This window comes from Conger conger, chromosome 7 (assembly GCF_963514075.1).
Source record: "Conger conger chromosome 7, fConCon1.1, whole genome shotgun sequence".
Taxonomy (NCBI): domain Eukaryota; kingdom Metazoa; phylum Chordata; class Actinopteri; order Anguilliformes; family Congridae; genus Conger; species Conger conger.
Window position 1 is genome coordinate 16,694,167 of NC_083766.1, and position 19,986 is coordinate 16,714,152.

Sequence of the window (19,986 nt, forward strand, 5' to 3'; positions counted from 1 at the left end):
TATTCAGTTATTTCAGTAATGGAATATTCAGTAACTACATTATTTAACCATAGGTGTCTAAATTATTGATACCCCTAACTGATTACTGTGTTTGAACTGCTCATTCAAAACACAGATAATTGGCAGTCACAAGTCTGGTAATGGATACAAAAACATACATAAACAGTTCAACATTAGTGGGTCATTGATGTTTTGGGAATGTTTTGCTGCCAATGGTCCAGGGGCATAATTTAAGATCAGTGGAGTTATAATGTATGTACTTATTTTTTTACAAAATAACTACATTCTTTTTTAGTTTATAGTATTTTCTGTGCATATTTATGAATGGTGCCAATAATTCTGGACCTGACTGTATGTGTGCTGGCTAGATAATTCACTTGAGAATATGTCTGACCAGTGCTGTCATCATATCAGGAGAATCATCACCTTGCATACTTGACACAAGTACTTAGAATAAGTATTGAGGTGTGTTGATTAGAGATTAGCAAGTTGTTGCGTAAAAGCATGCAGATGTGGTCAAGAGGTTCAACTGTTTTTTAGACCAAAAAAACAAAAAGTGATGGGGAAGAAATGTGATCTAAGAGTTTGCAAAAAACATCAAGTGAGCAGAAGTTCTGTGGGCAGAAATGTGACAGAAAGGTGACAGTAATGGAAAAAACCGCACATTACAACAGTGGTATGCAGTAGAGCATATCTGAACACACAACACATGAAACCTAAGTGGATAGACTACAGCAGCAGAACACTTCATAAGTTTAATAAATACCTAATAAAGTCCAAATAAAGTGTCCATTGTTATACGTTTTACCGTTGTATACTTCTACAGAAGTATTCTATCTGCATTTTGTATAGGCTCTTTTGAACACGATGAGCCCAAGTACAACCATCTCTGATCTGTATTTGTGATGTAGTTGCATAGAAAATGACCCCCATCTGTGTGAAAGAAAATTCTGCATAACTTCAGCTGATCAAAGAACCATGAACGGGCATGTTATTGAACTGACGACTAAAAAACATTTTTACAGAATTACATTATGTTTCCACCAGTGTATAATTTGTTCGGTTTGCATAAAACAACACTGGATTTTTTCGCCTGCCTAACGAAACTGGAGCATTTTCAATACACAGATGGAGTCTGTTGCTCTTCGGCAAAAACTGTTCTTGAGATTTTGTGGCAAAAAATGTTGAAGTTTTGCAACAAAAAATGTACTTTGTGATGCCGACGTATTAATAGAGGACTTTCTTTGGAGGAGTTCCAATGAATCTCTCGTCTGAGTGAATATTTCTGAGGAAGACCGTGAAAACACAATAGAGGGCATTTCCAGTGATGTGACCTCATTTTATATCGGTGAGCATCTAAATACATTCTCAAAATATTCTATTATTATTCAGTATCCTTATGAATAAGGAGCCAGCCTGCTTTTGAAAAATAAATAGCATGTGAAATTATGGAATGTGTTTGACTTGTTTATGGGGGTTGGGTATTTGACAAAAACTTCAATCAGTGGATTTCAATGAATATATTAGTATACAAGATGATATTATTGTGATTGTTGTACTTATTTTTTTATGATTTTCCCGACCTGCTGCTGTCTGAGAATAGCTGCAAGGAGAGAGAGTATTGGGGGGTGACAAGCAAGAGGAAGTGCAAACAAAAAGTGTTGTATAGTTTAGTAAGCAAAATTGTATTTTAAATGGTAAATAGTAATTGAGTATTTTACATTTTATAAGACCCATAATATAATTTAGTTTCCATGTTTCCTTTGGGAGTCTTCAAATGTCCTTTTTGGAAAACTGCCTAAACATAGATTAGAAAAAACTATGCAGAATGCACATTTTTGGTGATATTGTCCTCACACATGAAAGGGGATTTGTCCAGTTTTGTGACTTGGCTCCATTGTTTTTCTAAGCGCACCAGCCACAGCTACAATAATCTGTATCCAGACAAATACAGAAAATCTTTTCAGTTCGAAAAAAAGCTTCCACTTTCACTGTGTTTGAACTTCTGTAATTTTGTTTCAGTAATATTAGTAATTCTGAAAACAAAGCCAAAGAGTTACCTTTCAGAAGAGGATTATGCTTATACCAGGATTATGCCTGTAGTCAAAATGGTTCGAGAATAGTAACCATTTTATTTTGGGTATGTCATTTTCATTTCCAGCACCTAAACTGGTAAAATAGCAAATAACTTTGTGCCCATGTGGGCGAGTTGGTCTTAAAATGAGGTCATGGTACTTGTTGGCATATTGATATTTTGATGACCAACCAAAACTTGGGGCTTATTCCAATCGCATATTCCAACCCATGAAATGTTCCTTCTTGGAGCTAGAAATAGACATTAAGAACTCTCAATCTTTCCTTCGAGCAAGAAAACATCAGCGCATGCTTTGCGGAAGTATTTGTGCAGACATTTGTACAGTATAAATGATCGACCTGTGGATCCACGGCTCCCCATCTGCCACGTCTGTAACTGACATGGCTTCGAACTGATGTTTGAAGGAGCAAGGACATTCCATTTGCCTAATTCACAATTTCCCCATCTTAATTTTTTTTTCTTGCCTCACCTCTCCGTAGGAGTAGATAAATGAGCATGAAAAAGAAAAGGAAAAAACAAGCTATTGGAATGGGTCCCTCGTCTTAAGTGTACAAGCTCAGAGCCATCAGGTTGGTCTTCATACATGTCTCCGTGATTGAAGTTTTGTTGAATTTCCATTTCAATCACAAAGACTCCAGAATTAAAGTTTGAGTGATTTCATAAAGAAATGTGTTCTACAATAGGTTCCATGACTGGCGTGTTTAATTTGCAGAATGTCAAGGTCGACTGTGCGACGAAATCACGGTTTGAGCGAAATCATGCTCTTCACACTGGGCATGTTCTGAAATTGGAGGAATACTTAACATTGCACTGTAGAACCAAATATTTAAATTTTTAACATATGGTAAACTTTTCTATAACTATTGTAAAATAAGAACATGATTATTCGCTGCACTTTTTAAACACATGGGTGCATTTATCCTGGTCAAGGCATTTAGGTTTTAAACACTTAAAACAAAATCTCGCCTGATTGCAGATAATTGTTTTTATAGATTAGATTGAGTGAGGGATAGAGCCGACTCATTAAATAGAGCAGAAAGGTGAAAAGAGGCGGGATTTCAGAGTTGGAAAGGACAGGTGTGTCTGAAATGCTATGAGACGTGGGCTTCTGAAACGTGGGTTTCTGAAACGTAGATAGAAGCAGAGAAGGGGCATTTAAATACAATGTAAACGCTGATGATTGGCTGATGGTTTCCATGATTGAACTTCCATAATCCATAATCATGTTTTAATAATAGTGATGGCAACCTGCAGTAGTCAGTTTGAGAGCACAGTGAAAGCGACAAAATAGTCTACAGCACCCCTCAAAATAAAACCAGATATCAGCATATCACTGCACAATGAGAAAGAGGCATTGCAGTATTTTAGCAAAAATACATAAAACACAGCAGAATTGCAAAGCATGTGCAACAATCTCACAGTCTTATGCTTACTCAGCGCATAATACTAGATATGAAAGCTAAATTATTGCATATGCTGTAGCTTTTCATCAACATCAAGGCAGAGCAAATAAGATGAGTGCTGTAAAAGCTATGATGAAGGATGATATTATGGCTGCTTTTCTAATGGCATTTCTCTTTTTTTGCCTCACACCTGAAGAGTGACCTTCTGAGCTCCCCAGGGCATCATCTCAAGCAAGATATGGGGTCATTTTCCAGCTTTGAAGTTAAAGTCCTGTTACTGGGAGATTGGTGTCGTAACCTTCCTGCTTGCTTGCAGTGGAGGCGGGTTTGGTTTTTTCCCAGTTAAAAGTGCCAATTAAAGGCAAGTTGGAGTTTGCTCTGCTCTTGGACTTGGAGTGGCAGAGGAGCAGACTGGCAATAACTGCAAACAGCCTTTTAGTCAGTTGTGATGAAGATCGGGCATTTGATAGGAAAAGTGTGTCAAAGGCTCGGTTGAGTATTAACTCCCACCGTTCATACTGCAACCTCAAGTGGTTTCTCACTTCACAACAAACAACAAATATTGAGAAGTATTCAAATGACATAAGCACAGATGACCCGGTTTCATCCTGAGAATTAATTAAAGTGCTGTGAAGCTGTGGACAAGGTCAAAGTAGTATTTGTAAAAAAAAGAGAAAAAAAGTGGTCAAGGGAATTGGGTTATGTGTTTTCCGCTAATTAGCAAGGGACATTAATGGCATTTGCACATAAACACACAAAAAAACAAATCCCCATACTTTGGGAGGACATCAGGAAAGCATGTGCATATATCTCTATTAGACAGAAGTGGCACGCAGTGGCTATCATTAAGCAATAATTGTTTACTTTTCAGCTCATGAGCCAGAGAATGAGCTAATTAAGGGTATTAATACCAGTGTGCTTAGACTGCATGATGAAAAGATGAAGTGAAAGGGTATTACAGTTTTACTCTTTCTGACAGATTGTACACTACAGTGGGTCATTACAGATTTGTTTTAAAAATCATTTTACAGATGAAGTGAGTGTGAAGTGAGCATGAAGAGATACACAGGCAGGTTTATTATTATTTTATTCAGACATAGCTGTCAGAGCTACGGAAACTTTGCATTCATTTTTGTATAGGAAGTAGTATATTATAAATGGAAAAATGTAGCATAATCAATAGGGAACTGGGCTTACAATGGAGAGGTTGTAGGTTCAATTCCCAGGAAAGGCACTGCCTTTGCACCCTTAAGCCGGATACGAGACCTGAAATCAGCTGTATGAATGTATTTTGTGTACAAAGAATATAGGTAAGCTGTGTGAGTCACTCAGGATAAAGTCAAATGTCTGAACTAACTATATTAGTAGCTACAATAACAAGCCAATGAGAAAATCATTGGACATGCCACACACATATGCATGCACACACATACCCGCACACACAAGCAAAATTGTAGTTTTCTGATGAAGTCTTTATTTGGAAATAGTTCAAATGCAATCATAGTTTCCCCCATTTCCTTAATTGCCTATTGAGCGTTGCTTGAATACATTCCTATTTCCCTGGTTCCTTCAAATTATTTCTTAACAAATATGTTCCTTTATAACTTCATCCTCAATTGTGAATCATTCAGTCTCCTTATCGTCAGTGCTACCTCTGCATCGCCCAGAGACTTAGTTCTTAGCACCACCTCAGCTGATCCTCTGCTGCAGAGCTATTATTGGATATTTCTCATCAACAGCTCATTAAGCTTTAGCCTGTGGATGTTGGGAGAAGCTAATTTGTTGAAACTAGTTGTAAGTTGAAGTGGACCAGCTGTCTTGAACATATCCCCTGCCTGGCCAGTTGTTTGCCTTGTCTGTCCGAGTACCGTGACATAGTTCCAAAAATTGAAGTTTGAGCCTTTAATTATACTGTTCAGCTATAGGGGTTTTTGTATGAGCACCTTCACCAACCGAGACATCCAGGAGCCCTCGAATGTTCTGTGAGGCCTCTGACTGAGCCCCTCTCTTTGTTACTGCGCTGTTGGGTTGTCTGACATTTTCTTTTGCACTGCTATCTTGTCCAGGTCTTTCTTGCAAAAGATAGTATCTCATAGGACCTGGTTAAATAAAAGTTAAATAAATAGAACAGGCTTTCTGTTGAGGTGAATGCCACACTGTGTCTTGAGCCTGCATCTTGGCATCCTGCTCCTCTTAGAACACTATTGGCTCAGGATAAACAGAATCCGAGACGGCGGGGATTTCGGAAAACGAGGAAAACTAGCGAGCGCAAGCTGTGCGTCCTCTCTGACCCGCAGGTGGATGATGTCTCAGTTGTTCCAGAGGAGGAATTGCAGGTGTGGGTCCCGTCTGCTGAGCCCATTGCGAACCGCGCCTTCCTGCTTGACTCCAAGATCTCAGAAATCTGCCAGAACCTCCCCGTACACTGGATCCACCCTTCCCCTCTGAAAGGTGAGCTGAGGTCTGCCAAGGCTCAGTGTGATTCCATATTTACATATTTTAATGCTTGACAGCTTTGAAGGATGAATGTCTACTGGGATGATGAGTGTGACCTCTATCGCAGAAATATAAACTACATCTCGATTGTTAGCAGTCGAGCAACAGGAAAATGTGCAGTATGTCTTAACAAGAGCAAGTTTTTTATCAAGGGGATATTGAAGAACTCGCCACCCCATCATTGGCAAAAAAAAGATTTATAGACCAAATTAAACCTTTTTAACAATTTTTAATTACTTGCCTGATTTGTGACAACATTCACTGTTGCAGGTACAGAGCAAGTGATGTACCTAATAAAGTGGCCACTAAGTGTCTGTCAGATACAGAATGAATGGCAACAGAAACATATTTGAATAATAAAAACAATAAACTTCAAGTAATTTTACAATTTTGCCTACAGTGCAATTCTTATGCTAAAATAACCCAAATTAATTTACTGTACAATATAAATTGTGACTGAAAAATAGGCTGAAAAAAATAGAGTATTCATTTCAGGTATGCAAACAGAGATAGCATTCAGCTTAAACTCACTGTAAGTTGATCATGTTTACATCAGATTGTCCAAGGTTTGTTGTAAGAAACCATGTAAGAGAGCTATAACCATTGAACGTATGATGTGTGCAGAATCAGCTCTTCAGTCTTCCGTGTTTGCTATGACTACTGAAGTAGCTCAGAAGCCTTTGTTCAGCAAACATCAAAGGCTACGTGAAATGCTTCCAGGGGAAAAAAAATCATCACCACTGTTGGGTATTGAGGCTATGCAGCATCTATGTGATGCATTTTTGACAATCACATGGAAGCTGCTTGACTGCTTCTGATTGGCTGTCATATCAACGCCCAATACACAGGAGTGATGCTTTTCCTGAAAGCATTTCACATGGCCTCTGAAGTGTGGTGGTTCACAACCTCATCAAATAGTATGAAAAGAAAGCCAATACACTGCAGACAACTGTCATTGCACTCAGAAAATATTCAGTAATTATTGTTATGGTTTATTGCCCAACCCTAGTTCATCTCTGACCTCACAGCTAATAAAGGTCAGGCAGATAACTTTGTTCAGACTTACAGATTGTCCACACGCCTCTCCTCAACTCTGTCTATAAATTCAATCTCCCAAATGAATGAAACCATCGCAGCAATAACAGTTTAAAACCTGTGAGGAAGGATAAAGGAAAGTGCCGACAATTGCCCTGAGCAGCTGGTGTTAAACTCATTTAATTCAAGAACGACAGATGTTTTGAATATAAAAGAGAGGGAAAAATGATGGAACACTTATCAAATCTCACACTTCCCTATCCTTTTGCAGATGTGGACTTCCCAGACACAGAGAACACTGAGGAGACACCAATGGTCAGAGGTCAACGCCAGGTCAGGGACGTTCTAGGCCACCAGCAAGTCAATGACTATGTGAGTACATAACTGAAGACACAAACTAGAACGAGGCTGGGCTCTGTATAAAAAGGTTCCCTCTGTAGGAATTATTAATTAATGCCCACTTTCATGGAGTGAAATAGGCTTTGTAGACCACAGGGCACTGAAAGTGCTCTATATATCAGTTTAAGTAAGACCAGTTCACTTACATTCCCTTCATATCTCTCTTTTTAATAGAGGGGAATATTTAGCCTTCAAAGGATCATCTGTTCCCTGTAGCCTAGCTCAGGCCTCCTCGGTCTTGTCTGAGATTTCTAGGGCACGAAAAGCCAGCATTTAATGAGAAATCCTCCCGGAGGTTACTCATTAATGAATGAGTGAATTTATTAATCTTGCCTTAATTATCAAGGTGAAACTCTCAGGAGAACAAACACCTTCTCTTTCAGTATGTGAACTGGTCGCAATGTAATTCATCATTGACTGAGGGCAGCCATTTCCTACTGCCGCCTTTAAACCTGGCTTCAGGAAACCAGAAGAGAAGCACATAAGCACTCTCATTTGCTGTAAATTGTGCCGAATGGTGATTCATAAACAAATGTTCACACGCACATCCTACCAATCTCTTAGCCTCTCTAGACAAAGGGCTCTGAATGTAGACAAAGCTTCAAAGGGGTATGATGTGATCTCATTCATGATGAAAACTCTGTAATAAAGCAGGTGTCCAGATAAGAAATCTGTGGGATCTGGATGGTTTCATCGAATGCCCACACGGGCTTGACCACCCTAGGTAATTATCTTGGCCTTTGAAGCCATGACAGGAATTATTTCCTCTTGAAAATGTCCATCTTTCCTGAAACTGCAAGGCTTCATGTCACTGGGCAAGTCAAAGATATTATAATTACTTGTGCATGTAAATGAGGAGAATGACAGCCACTCCAGGGTTCAAAGTATGTCATATGAGGTATTATAATGCACTCTTAATGACACAAAATCCCACCACATCTCAGTCTCTGTGACATTTTTATTTTTACTTCTGTAAATAATTGTAAATGTACATAAAATAATTAAACTTATGTATAGTTATTTCCCCCTGGGATTAAATGGCATTTAAAATTTCTCAACTTTACCAGACAGGTAATGCACAGTGGTCTTTTGGCATTTTGAGGCCATCTGCCACAAGGACAAGGCTCTGGTTGCATGTGGGGATGATTGCGTAGGCATTTTGTGATGGTCTGGTGGGGGGGTTCTACCGCCTATAATTGGAGTGTGAAGCCGTGTTGACACCAGCGAGTGGACAGGTATTCTCGACCTTTCTTTGAAGGCACCTCCCCTTTCGTCTTCAGCCATTGCCCACACACCGAGGGATGTATTTATATTTAGGGATATCTTCCCCCCGCTGTGTACTTTTCATAAATAATCATTAACATGTCCGTGATAGAGGTTACAGGAAATATGAGGTTGACCTTTTGCCACGGCTGCCATGGTCGGGCAACGAGTGCTGGAGCAACCCTGGACATCTTTCAAACTGAATAACTGTCACCCTGGTGCAGGAGAGAAATTGCACTGCGGTCCTTGACCTACATACTGTTTGATAAGCCTAGGGGATGATTGGGCCTTCTTCCAGTAGGCGCTTGGACTTGTAAATATCCCCCTGACCAGAGCATCGGCAGAAGGCGGGTGGCTCTCAACGTGACCCATGCGCCTAGGGCCAGGTTGCCACGCGGACTAGCACGGCTGAGCAAATGTTGGCATTTCCCAGCCGGAAGTAGGACCAGGGAATGGGGAGACAGAGGGCATATTCCCAATTAAGGAAGTCAGAAAGCATCTGGCAATGTTCCAATAGCACCCTTTTCAGTCTATTTGTGTTAAATGTGAATAAGTGCGAAAGTGAGGTGGATGCAGGCCAATTCAAAAACTGTAAAAGTTGATGCACAGATCAAAATCTGAATGCAGTAGGAGTCAACTGCAGACAGGTTGACAAGTCATTATCGATTGATTGTAAGAAACTTTTCCACTTGACAGACTCATTCATATTAAATGCTTAATATTACGCTTCAGGGATTGGCTCATTTTCAGTGTGCAGCTGAAAACACAATGAGCAGTGGATTAATGGCTTCCATCATTAATTAATGCTGCTTGTTTATAAGTGATTGGAGAGATTTCCCATGGTGCTCAGTTCTGATCGCTACCACATTCCTTCACAAATGGAAATGAAAGTACTGTGTGATTAATACTGCCACTTGATGCTGTTATAGAAGGATAGTTTTCGTTTGTCTCACAGTAGAAAAGCACTACCATATTTTCCATATCTACCAACTGATTGTGTTCACAGTTCCCAAATGAATGCTTTGGGTGGTATGACTTGATGTTTATTTCTGGTCAAATGTCAGGAGTGATTTAACAGTTGCTAAGGGGTTTCTTTTGTTGGCTTTGATATGATGACCATTAACTTGATAAACATAAATTTCACAACTGTTTTCATTTGATAAACACTAAAACACTATAAATGCACCCTTTTGTGTTTCAGCATGCTCATTTACAGTGCCTTCTCTTCTCTGCAAGCAGAACAATACAGAATAATATTACACACTCGCCCATGAAAAGAGCCTTTATCTGATATTCTAGAACTAGTGGACACACAAGCTAAATGTGTGTTATTAGGGGAAAAAAATGCCTTTTTGTTGTCGTGTGCCATTTACTTTAGCTTTCTAAAATGAATCAATGTTAACAGAATGCTGCTTGTGTACAAATAACACTTTAAAACACATTTCAGATTTTAGCAATGAGGCATATTATTGTAACACTTATTCTAAAGAATAACAAAATTCTAATTCCATAATTATTTCACTGCATACAACAACAAACATGTAGCAACAATGCTATCTGTGTGTGCTCTCAGGTAGGTAAGGTCATAGAATGATTCATTTAATCACTTTCTTCTCCATATTTTTGACATCATCTTTGATTCCATGTAAGTAAGCTCTGCTTTTTTCTATGTAAACTGATTGAGCATAAACTGTGAAAATTTGCCTTAATCTACAGTGTCACCATACCGTATGCTATCTTCAGCGAGCACTTTATTAGACTAATTTTTTTGACTTATTAAGTCTTCTGCTGCAGCCAATCCACTTAGAGTTATGATGCATTGTGTGTTCAGAGATGCTCTTCTGCATACCACTGTCGTAATGCGTGGTTATTTGCATTGCTGTCACCTTCCTGTCAGCTTCGACCAGTCTGGCCATTCTCATCTGACTTCTCTCATTGACAAGGCGGTTCTGCCTGGAGAACTGCTGCTCACTGGAGGTTTTTTGTTTTTCAATAGATCACATTTCTTCTCTAGTCTGACATTTGGTCTGAAAAACAGCTGAACCTGTTGACCACATCTGCATGCTTTTATGCATTTAGTTGCTGCCACATGATAGGCTGATTAAATATTTGCATTAACAAGCTGGTATACAGGTCTAGGTAATAAAGTGGTCACTGAGTGTACAGTATCTCCTTGATTTGGCTCTGCACTCCACAATCACACACGTGGTTAAAGTGCACATTCTCAGCTTTTATTTAAGATTATTTATATTAGTTTCACTATATAGAAAGAAGTGATACTAGTAGTAAGAACTTTTTATACATGCCCCCCCCATTTCAGGGCACCATAACATTTTGGACAAGTGCCTTCACAGGAGTTTCTCTTTAGTCAGCTTGGCTCAGTTGCTTCATTAGTGCAGGTATAAGAGAGCTTTCAGTACCTAGTTTTGATTCTCAGCTTTTGAATGCCTTTGGAGTCTATTATTGGTGTTTGTCAACATGAGGACCAGCGTTGTGCTGATGAAAGTAAAGGAAGCCATTATTAGGCTGAGAAGAAAGAAAAAAACTGTTAGATACATAGACCAAACCTTTGGCTAACCAAAATCAAGTGTTTGGAACATCATTAAGAAGAAAGAGAAAAACTCAGTAATTGAAAAGGGCCTGGTAGGCTACAGTTCTTCAGTTGACGACAGACAAATTCTCACCATAATGAAGAAAAAGCCCAAACATCTGTCCGACAGATCAGAAGCACCCTTCAGCAGGCAGGCGTGGATGTGTCAGTGACTACTGTTCACAGAAGACTTCACAAACAGAACTACAGAGGCTACACAGCAAGATGCAAACCAGTAGTTTGGCGCAAAACAGGATGGCAAGGTTACAGTTTGCTAAGAAGTACTGAAGTACTGAATGATTTCTGATGTATACAGAAGCCTCTTATCTGCTCAAGTTCAAGCAAGTGCCTCCAAACTCATTGGGTGGCACTTCATCCCATTGACCCAGAACATACTACTAAAGCAACAAAGTTTTTCAAAGCCAAAAACTGGGGAATATTAGATTGGCCAAATCATTCACCTGATCTGAATCCAATTGAACTGGAATTTCATATACTGAAAAGAGAATTTAAGGCAACTCACCCCCGAAAAAAGCAGGAGCTGAAAACGGCTGCAGCACAGGCCTGGGAGAGCTTCCCCAGAGAGACGCTCAGCAGTAATGTCTATAGGTCACAGATTTCAAGCAGCCATTGCACGCAAGCAGGGCTTGACATTATTAACATTTTAGCCCACCAGCCACTGTGGTGCGGTTTTTAAAAGTTCTCACCATTCTCACCAGCCACATAATAATTACCAAATTATATCTAATAAATATGTTTTACATGCTGGATAAGATTTAACTGTTAATACGCTTGTGTTCAGGAATTCAGAGTGCCGAACATTAAATGGTGTTAACAGTTAAAACTGTTGGATTCAGAAATGGTTTTAAAACACATTTTAGTTAAACCTCACTTCACCGACAATATGCTTCAAATGTTATGGCACAGTAAAATAGGGGGGACTAGAAAGTGCTGTCATTTCAACATGGTAAAACATGCAAATGACAATTTTTTAATATATGTGACCAGTAAACTAACAGATTTCCAGGCTTGTAGGCCTAGACATGATTACATGAAATTAGGGGAAATTTTGGCCCACATGATAAACTTTGTGGAACAGTGTGAGGATATTGGGAATCTAGCAAAACATTGTACTGTACATTATAGGCATTTATCAGACACTCACATCCAGTGTGACCTACACAGCTTAATTTTGGTATATACAGTCCATTAAGGGAAGGCACCACTGGTGAAAAGTTGATTTTGACTACATAGTTCAATTTTGAGATATTATGACATTTAGCTTCTGTAGTTTCATAAAATATATGAATTAATGTCCAGAAACAACTTTAGTTAAGTGAATCATTTAGATCATTTAATTTTTATACCAACTGTGTCAAGTAAACCAAGTACCAGGAAAGTATTAAAGGGAATTTTCTAAATTACATTATTTCCTGTATTAAAAATGTATTGTTTATTCTAAATTAACTTATAGATATAGCAACCAAATTGTACTTTGTGCTTAAGCAAAATAGCTGGAGAATCACAGAGGGGTTTTTGGATATATTTTGTCAGTCCTATTTTATGGGGTGTTGTATGGGAAAAAAAGAAAAAATGTGACTTCCCAGCATATGCAAAGGCTATTTTTGAATAAATCAGCAATAAAATTTTAAAAGCCCCTCTGTAATTCCCCAACTACTGAGTCATTCATCACAATGAAATACAAAAATGAACTCTGACTTAATCCACTGAGACAAAAAAGTGTTTTAACTCATGCAAATTTCATTTTGATTGGAGGAAAGGATTTCCTTTCCCCTATTCACCCGGGTACCTCCCTTTGATACTGCGACATATTTACTGAAACAATTCAGGTTAAGTACCTTGCTCAAGGGCACAACGGCAAAAGTTAATTCTGTTAAAGTTGCTTTGTTTGGTCTTCATTTGCCCCTGGAATACATTAAAAATCCAGCCGTGGTGGGAAAATTTAAGGGTTTTCATTAACTGAAAATTATCCTACTAATCGCCTCAGGACTGTCTCATTCATTTAAACACAAGGTTGTGTGAATAGGCAGTTAAGGTAGGGAAGTGGTTTAATTTGTATTAAGAAATTAAGAGATGATGGTGGGTTAGGGAGTATGCTGTGTGAGTGTGTCTGGGTGTGTGTGTGTGGGGGGGGGGGGGGGGGGGGGGGCGGTGCGGGGGGTAGAGTGTAATTATCTTGGTAGTAGTTCAGTAATGTCAAGCTCACTTAATCTTAAAGAACCCAAAGTCAAAGAACCCCAGGCTCATGAATGATGGAAGGAGCAAAGGGCAGGAAAGAGTGATGTCTGTAGGCAGAAATGAATAGGTCAAGGGCCTGATATAATGTTTTATGCTCTGGTGGCTTGGGTCAAGGTGAAATACTCCTCATTCCTGCCTACCCTTCAGGCCAAGGCTGTCAGAGCACATTTTGTTCTGTACCATTTCTACATGTGCCACCCTTGTCCTGGAATCCTCGCTGTCACCCTGAAATGGCAGCATTTAGCTTCCCCACGTTGCTACAGAAGCTATCATCAGACACGGCGCTTCTTTAATGTCAAGCTTCATTTTTCTTTGAAAGCCTGCAGTTTAGCATGAGTGACATAAATGGGGAGGCTTACAACTTATCCGAGCAGTTCACACTTTAATCGTGAAAGAAAAAAAAAGCAGAGCTCCAGTCACTGTAACCGAGACAGCTAAACTTATGGATCAGGTGCTCTGTCTACGGTGAGGTCAGCATGACATGCCAAGGGAATGACATCATCAGCTATTGGCAGCAGCGGGTAGAAGTGAGCCTGCTAAAAAAAATAATAACAAAAAATAAATTCACTTGAAATGCATGGCAAAGCAGGAGAGCAAAAAATGATCAGTTAATTATAACTGTAATTGCAATTATACAGTGTGCAATTACAGTTATGCAAATTGTGTTTCCATTTTTTATCACTAACTGTATATTGATCGATACATGTTTTATTAATGGACTTTTGCACAAGCAAAGTGCTGCAAATGCCAATAAAACCACATTGAGCACAATTTGTTAAAAATATTGTACATAACCTCTGAATATACTGTATATTACAAATGCAGTCCAAGCTCTGCCGATACCCCAACCGCATCCTTACAGTTAAGCCCATTGTGTGGTGTCCCTTTGCAGAGAGAATCCGGAGTGGAGCTGGACAACAGGCTGGATGAGCGGGGATACTGCTGCCAGTACTGTCGACGTAGCCACCGCTACTGCCGCCGCTACCACGAGCCCTTGGGCGGCTACTGGCCCTACCCTTACTACTACCAGGGTGGCCGCGTCATCTGCCAAATCGTCATGCCCTGCAACTGGTGGATCGCCCGCATGCTCGGAAGGGTCTGAAGGGGAATCGCAGGGTCCGGGGTGCTCTCGGCAAAGGACAGTTTGTGTGGACGTTGATGGTATCCAGCTGGAAGTGTACCGTAGTCAGTTTTTGTTTTGGGTTTCCGGTGCGAATTGGTACTACAGCGGGCGGTGTTCCTGGAGAGAGGGGGCGCGCTTCCAATATCTATCACATTAGGCTCTTCAGAGTGAAGTGGTGCCCACGGTGCTCCGACAAACCCCAATAACCACAGGCAGTGAAAACATCTTCATAGCCAATTCATCGCTGTCAGCTCGCTAAAGTGTTTCTTATCGCGCTCCCTTTCACCAAACAGGAAAGAGGCGATCATCAGCTATCTATCATTTCATGTATGATCCTTCACATTTCATTTACTCTCCAATGCGAAACCCGTATTTTTTTATTGGCGCGTTATATTGCCATTCACGGCTTGTGCCCCTTTGCATTTGTGCATGATTTAATGTGTTCGAACGACTAACAAGTAACACACCATTTTATTTCTTTGTCTTTTTTCAGTTATGCTGTCATTTGTGCAGCCCATGATTTGTAATACACAGAATGCATACAGCAAAGATGTCTATTGGAATTTATCTTCATCAAATTACTGTAAAAAAAGTATATATTAATCCTACACAATAGTAAGTGTGAGAGCAACTAGAGTTTTTTAGCAACACATTTAACAGCATGATGTCATTTGGTATTTAATATCTTTGTTCCTAGGGCAAGTATAGCAGTTTATATTTTTAAACAAATAATACTATTAAAAATACCATCAACTCTCTAGTTTGTCATTGTTTTTCATGTCAATCATACCACTTTAAACAAGTCTATTTTTAACTGTTGTACATTTCCAATGGATATTTACTGAAACAAAGCAGGTTCAGTACCCTTGATATGAATGCAATGCTCCATATGGGAATTCATGGGAAATAACCCTGTAACCTCCAGGTTATAAGTCTGTCCACCACACGGGGAAAGCGCCAGCCTACCTAAAATGTAATTACAGAATGGGTGAAGAATTGCTTGCTTGGGTGGCCAAATATTTATGATCTGACATTTGGAAATATCTTCTCATCCAAGCACAAAAAAACCATAAGCACATACTGTACCAGGGAATGATACAATGGAGCTTGAATCTGTGTCAATCACAAAGCAACTGCAATTCCACACTGCAATAACCTATTGCAATCTATAAGTGGCAATAGGGATCATGGGTACATGTTGCAAGTTGATGCAAGTTGTATTTAATATTGCGTGTGTGTGTGTGTGTGTTTACACATATCAGGACACTTATTTTCTCATGACATGTTTTGAAGGAAGGTTCAATGGGTCGGAGGGACTGAAATAAGCCGCAGCTCCTGATATGAAAGCGTCTGTCTATTAACAGTGTGGGACCATTGTGTCGGCAAAGGACTCTTATTGCCCGTCTTTCATAGGTTGTCAGTCTAGAGAGGTGTCTTTGATAAATAGAAGCTGTATATTAGCTGCCTGATTTCATTACCAATTGAGCATTCAGACAGCACATGTGTTTTCTGGAGCCTGCAACAGTAACTATTGGTGTTCTATTGAAGCCTAGCAACAAACATAAAGGCAGGCTCAAGCCTGGTTTACTGAGAGGGCGGGATAAGTCACTGGGCAGATTCATGGCAGTTAATTGTTACTGTTACTGTTACTGGGGAAAGAGCAAGAAGCAACAAACCAGAGGCCATCGTGAGAACACAGCATGCAGGATGCCAAAAATGGTTTGCGATGAATGAGACTCATCTATGGTGCCATTCAACATATCCACAGCCTCTAGAAGATTCTCTGAAAAATAACTAGTCATTATACACTGTGTGCCTTGAGTGTGTCTATCTAATTAGGGCTTGAAATAAGATTTGGTGGGTCTGGGAAGAAGTCGGGCATTGGAAAACAAACACGTCAGGAGTTTCAGTCGATGTACCGAGTGTAGATAAATCAAATGTCTAACAAGGAAGACTCATAAATGTTGAGAAGGTCAAAGAAAAAAAAAAAACTTTTGTGAGGTACTACCTCAAGTGCCCTTTAGGCATGTGATTGATCAGTTTGCTGGAAAAAAAACTGCCCTAATAAAGAGCAGAGAAGCACAGGGAGGAAGTATAACCGTTAGACCTGCAGAGCAGGGCCGTATTTACCATGGCCTATTGGAGAAAACCAGCCCACAGCCATTCCTTACATTGCAGCAAATGCATTCTCATGCCGGCTTTTCCCAAGAAAATCAGACATCAGACATCCTATTGCTATCACATTTATTTATTTTTTTGTCCACTAACAGTATTTTACAGTACTTTTGAAGAAACAAAGCGTTTCAATAAATGGAGCGGACCCATCCGTACATTCGCAAGGATGTAGCATAACTGAAGAGCGTGGAAAGTTGATCACAGTCAAAGTGCTTATGCGAATGTTACGGAGCATTACCTCTGTTAATCTATTGTTACCCACATCTTCATACAACATCAGCATGCATCCACAGAAGGAAACAAGTTATTCGTCATATACTATTAACATCAGTAATATTAGTATTTTATTGACATGACAGACTGAATAATTGATACAGATGCATGTATACTGCTGGGATAGATTACAGGCATTTAGCAAACGCTATTAAACAGCAATGCAGGTGAAGTACCTTGGCTAAAAAGGCAGCGTCCTTCTGGGAATCAAACCGACAACCTTTAGGTTACAAGGCCAGTTCCTTAATTGGCCGGATCAGTATAAACTAACAGGGTCTAAGGATTCAGCTCACCAAACCAGCTTGACCTACTTCAAGATGTAAAACTTGACACATTAGCAGGAACTATTTCTGCTTCAAAATTATTTGAGGTTTACATATTTAAATTGGTCACCATTTTTTTTAAGTGCCTACAGATTGAAGGAAATGCTAATGGTACAGTTAATAGTGTTATCATTCCTAAAGGGCATATCCTGCACACTGGCAAAACATTTAATTTCTTTTGCCTTTTTCAGGGATGTATTTTGACTGCAACATTTGAGAAACAAGAGCTCCTCCATTTGTCTTGCTCATACACTCGCTCGCAAAATCCTCACTGTGCGACCGATCGACTCCCTACATTATACACTCAGGGGCCTTGCTCAAGGGCCCAACAGCTGTGCGGATCTTATTGTGGCTACACCGGGATTAGAAGCACCGACCTTGCATGTCCCAGACATTTACCTTAACCCCTACGCTACATGCCGCTTTCAGTTAAATTCCTCTAATCACTGAAAAACACACCATCACAAGGATCCTGAAACCGTGCTTTTGGATTTGTATTATTTTATAAAGGAGCCATTTTGAGACTGCGCTGCAGCTCATGGGGCGGTCGACTCTCTGTCCAGGGGTTCAGTTCAGTTCACTGTCTCTCCACGTCTCTTTCTTTATCCTCCTGCTTTCCCCCATCTTAAAGGTAAGATTTTTGTCTTAAAACATTGTTACAATCCCTTCCTATCATTGAAAAAGGCTCATGGACATGTTGACTCATCCTCTGCCTGTGTTTATAGTCCTTAAATTCGGGTTTCAAAATATACAGTTGAAGAACATTATGTTCCAAAACGTTGTATAGCTGTACAATAATTCAAGCTCATCTCATAGATTAAAAATTGGTTCTAATTGGGCGTGGGGGGGTGGGGGGGTTCAATTTCAGCTTGTTCACAGGGAAGGGGGAGGGATAAACTGTGTTGTGGTCTGAGGGTGTTTGTTGCTGCAATTCCTTAGAAGTCTGAAATGACCTATTGTACCTTTAATAAAGTGGGAAAATACACAAGGGCACACTGTTCTTTCAAAAAAAACCTAAATGATCCGATTCAAATGATGATTCAAAGGGCTGCCTTCCTTTCTAATGCATTGCTTTTTTCTCTAATCGTTCAAAATGAGGCAACTCTGTAAAACTTTTGATTAAACTTCAGTTACATGCAATTAATAGATTATGAGTGCGTTATGCATAATTAAAAATACATTACTGTCATCTAGTCGATATTAATAAATGTTTGTAAATGTATCATTAACTTGGATGCCAGGAAGACCAGATGAGAAAACAGAAGGTTACAGTGTGCACAGTTTAGACAATATAATGCAATATAGATAAAGGGAATATTGTCACCATCCGTCAGATTTCTCAATATCGCAACACGATTATCTACGATTATCATTTATAAATGTTGGATGGAACTTGTATCTTGATGCAGTTATTAATCCATTATGACACAATAATATCATATTATCTCGAAATATATAATCTAATAATATAATCTAAAGGGTTACCCTGCAGTCTTAAAAGGTACAATAGGTAATTTCGGACTTGTAACGGTCGAGAAAAGATTTGCAGCAACAAACACACTCAAACCGCAATACTGTTTATCCCTCCCCCTTCTCTGTGAACGCGCTGACATTGAAATCCCCCCCACCCCCCATACCATTGGCTGAGGCAATTATAACCAATTTTCATCCAATGAGCTTTAAGTATTATACTGCTATACAATGTTTTAGTACAGATTGTCCGTCTGCCAACTGCATATTTTGAAACCCGAATTTAAGGACAATAAACACAGGCAGACAGTAAGTCAACATGTCAGTGAGCCTTTTTCAATGATAGGAAGGGATTTACAATGGTCTTGTTACAATATTTTAACACAAATATCTTACCTATTGTACCTTTAATAAAGTGTTGCTGAAGTGCTCAATGCAAAATCCTTGGATGAACTGTAGTGTGTTGATGAATTGTGCGGAGGGAACTGTACATAATCTCATGTCAGCACTGCTTACCAGCCTTTGAAATGGTGAAAGATGAAGAAGGCTCGCAACACTGTCTGCCATGCTTGCCGTCGTGAGAAATATTCTTCAGCAAACGCTCTTATGAATTTGTCATTATGAGGGCATATGAATACATGTTCACCAAATGACACATTAACTGAAAGAGAAAAACAGTTTCCCCCTGTTGATGGGAAGCAATCGCCGTTGCATGATGTTTTAAAGCTTTGCAAAGATATGATTCAAAGGGAAACTAGACTACATGGGTTTACTGTCTTTACCCAGACGGGGATGCTTTGCAAAAATACTGAAATTAAACGATACAATAGCCAATGTCATTCAGGTCAATCAGCTCTGCTCTACAGAACGGTTCTGTTCATCATCACAATATACCTCTCTAGCATTAATGTGATGTGCACCTCAGTCATGAGAGTAAAATCACTCTATTACTTTGCTCTATTGAGGAAACACCACTAATGGAAAGCTGTAATACATTTAATGCAAAGCATGTTTGTATGCATTGGCATTTTCTTGTCAATGCAGTCCTTTTCCATTTATTTAGCGTCAACTCTGATAAGACA

General features: G+C 39.5%; 1 protein-coding gene across 1 annotated transcript in view; it reads left to right on the forward strand.

Annotated features, from left to right (window-relative positions):
- The window catches only part of tnmd (tenomodulin), a 69,597-nt gene extending 54,177 nt beyond the window's left edge, over window positions 1-15,420 (forward strand). The window contains exons 5-7 of the mRNA XM_061250268.1: window positions 5,796-5,949; window positions 7,301-7,401; window positions 14,433-15,420. Of these exons, the coding sequence (XP_061106252.1) occupies window positions 5,796-5,949; window positions 7,301-7,401; window positions 14,433-14,642 (465 nt within the window). The 3' untranslated portion in view covers window positions 14,643-15,420. The remainder of the gene's footprint in view (window positions 1-5,795; window positions 5,950-7,300; window positions 7,402-14,432) is intronic.
- The last annotated feature ends 4,566 nt before the right edge of the window (window positions 15,421-19,986 follow it).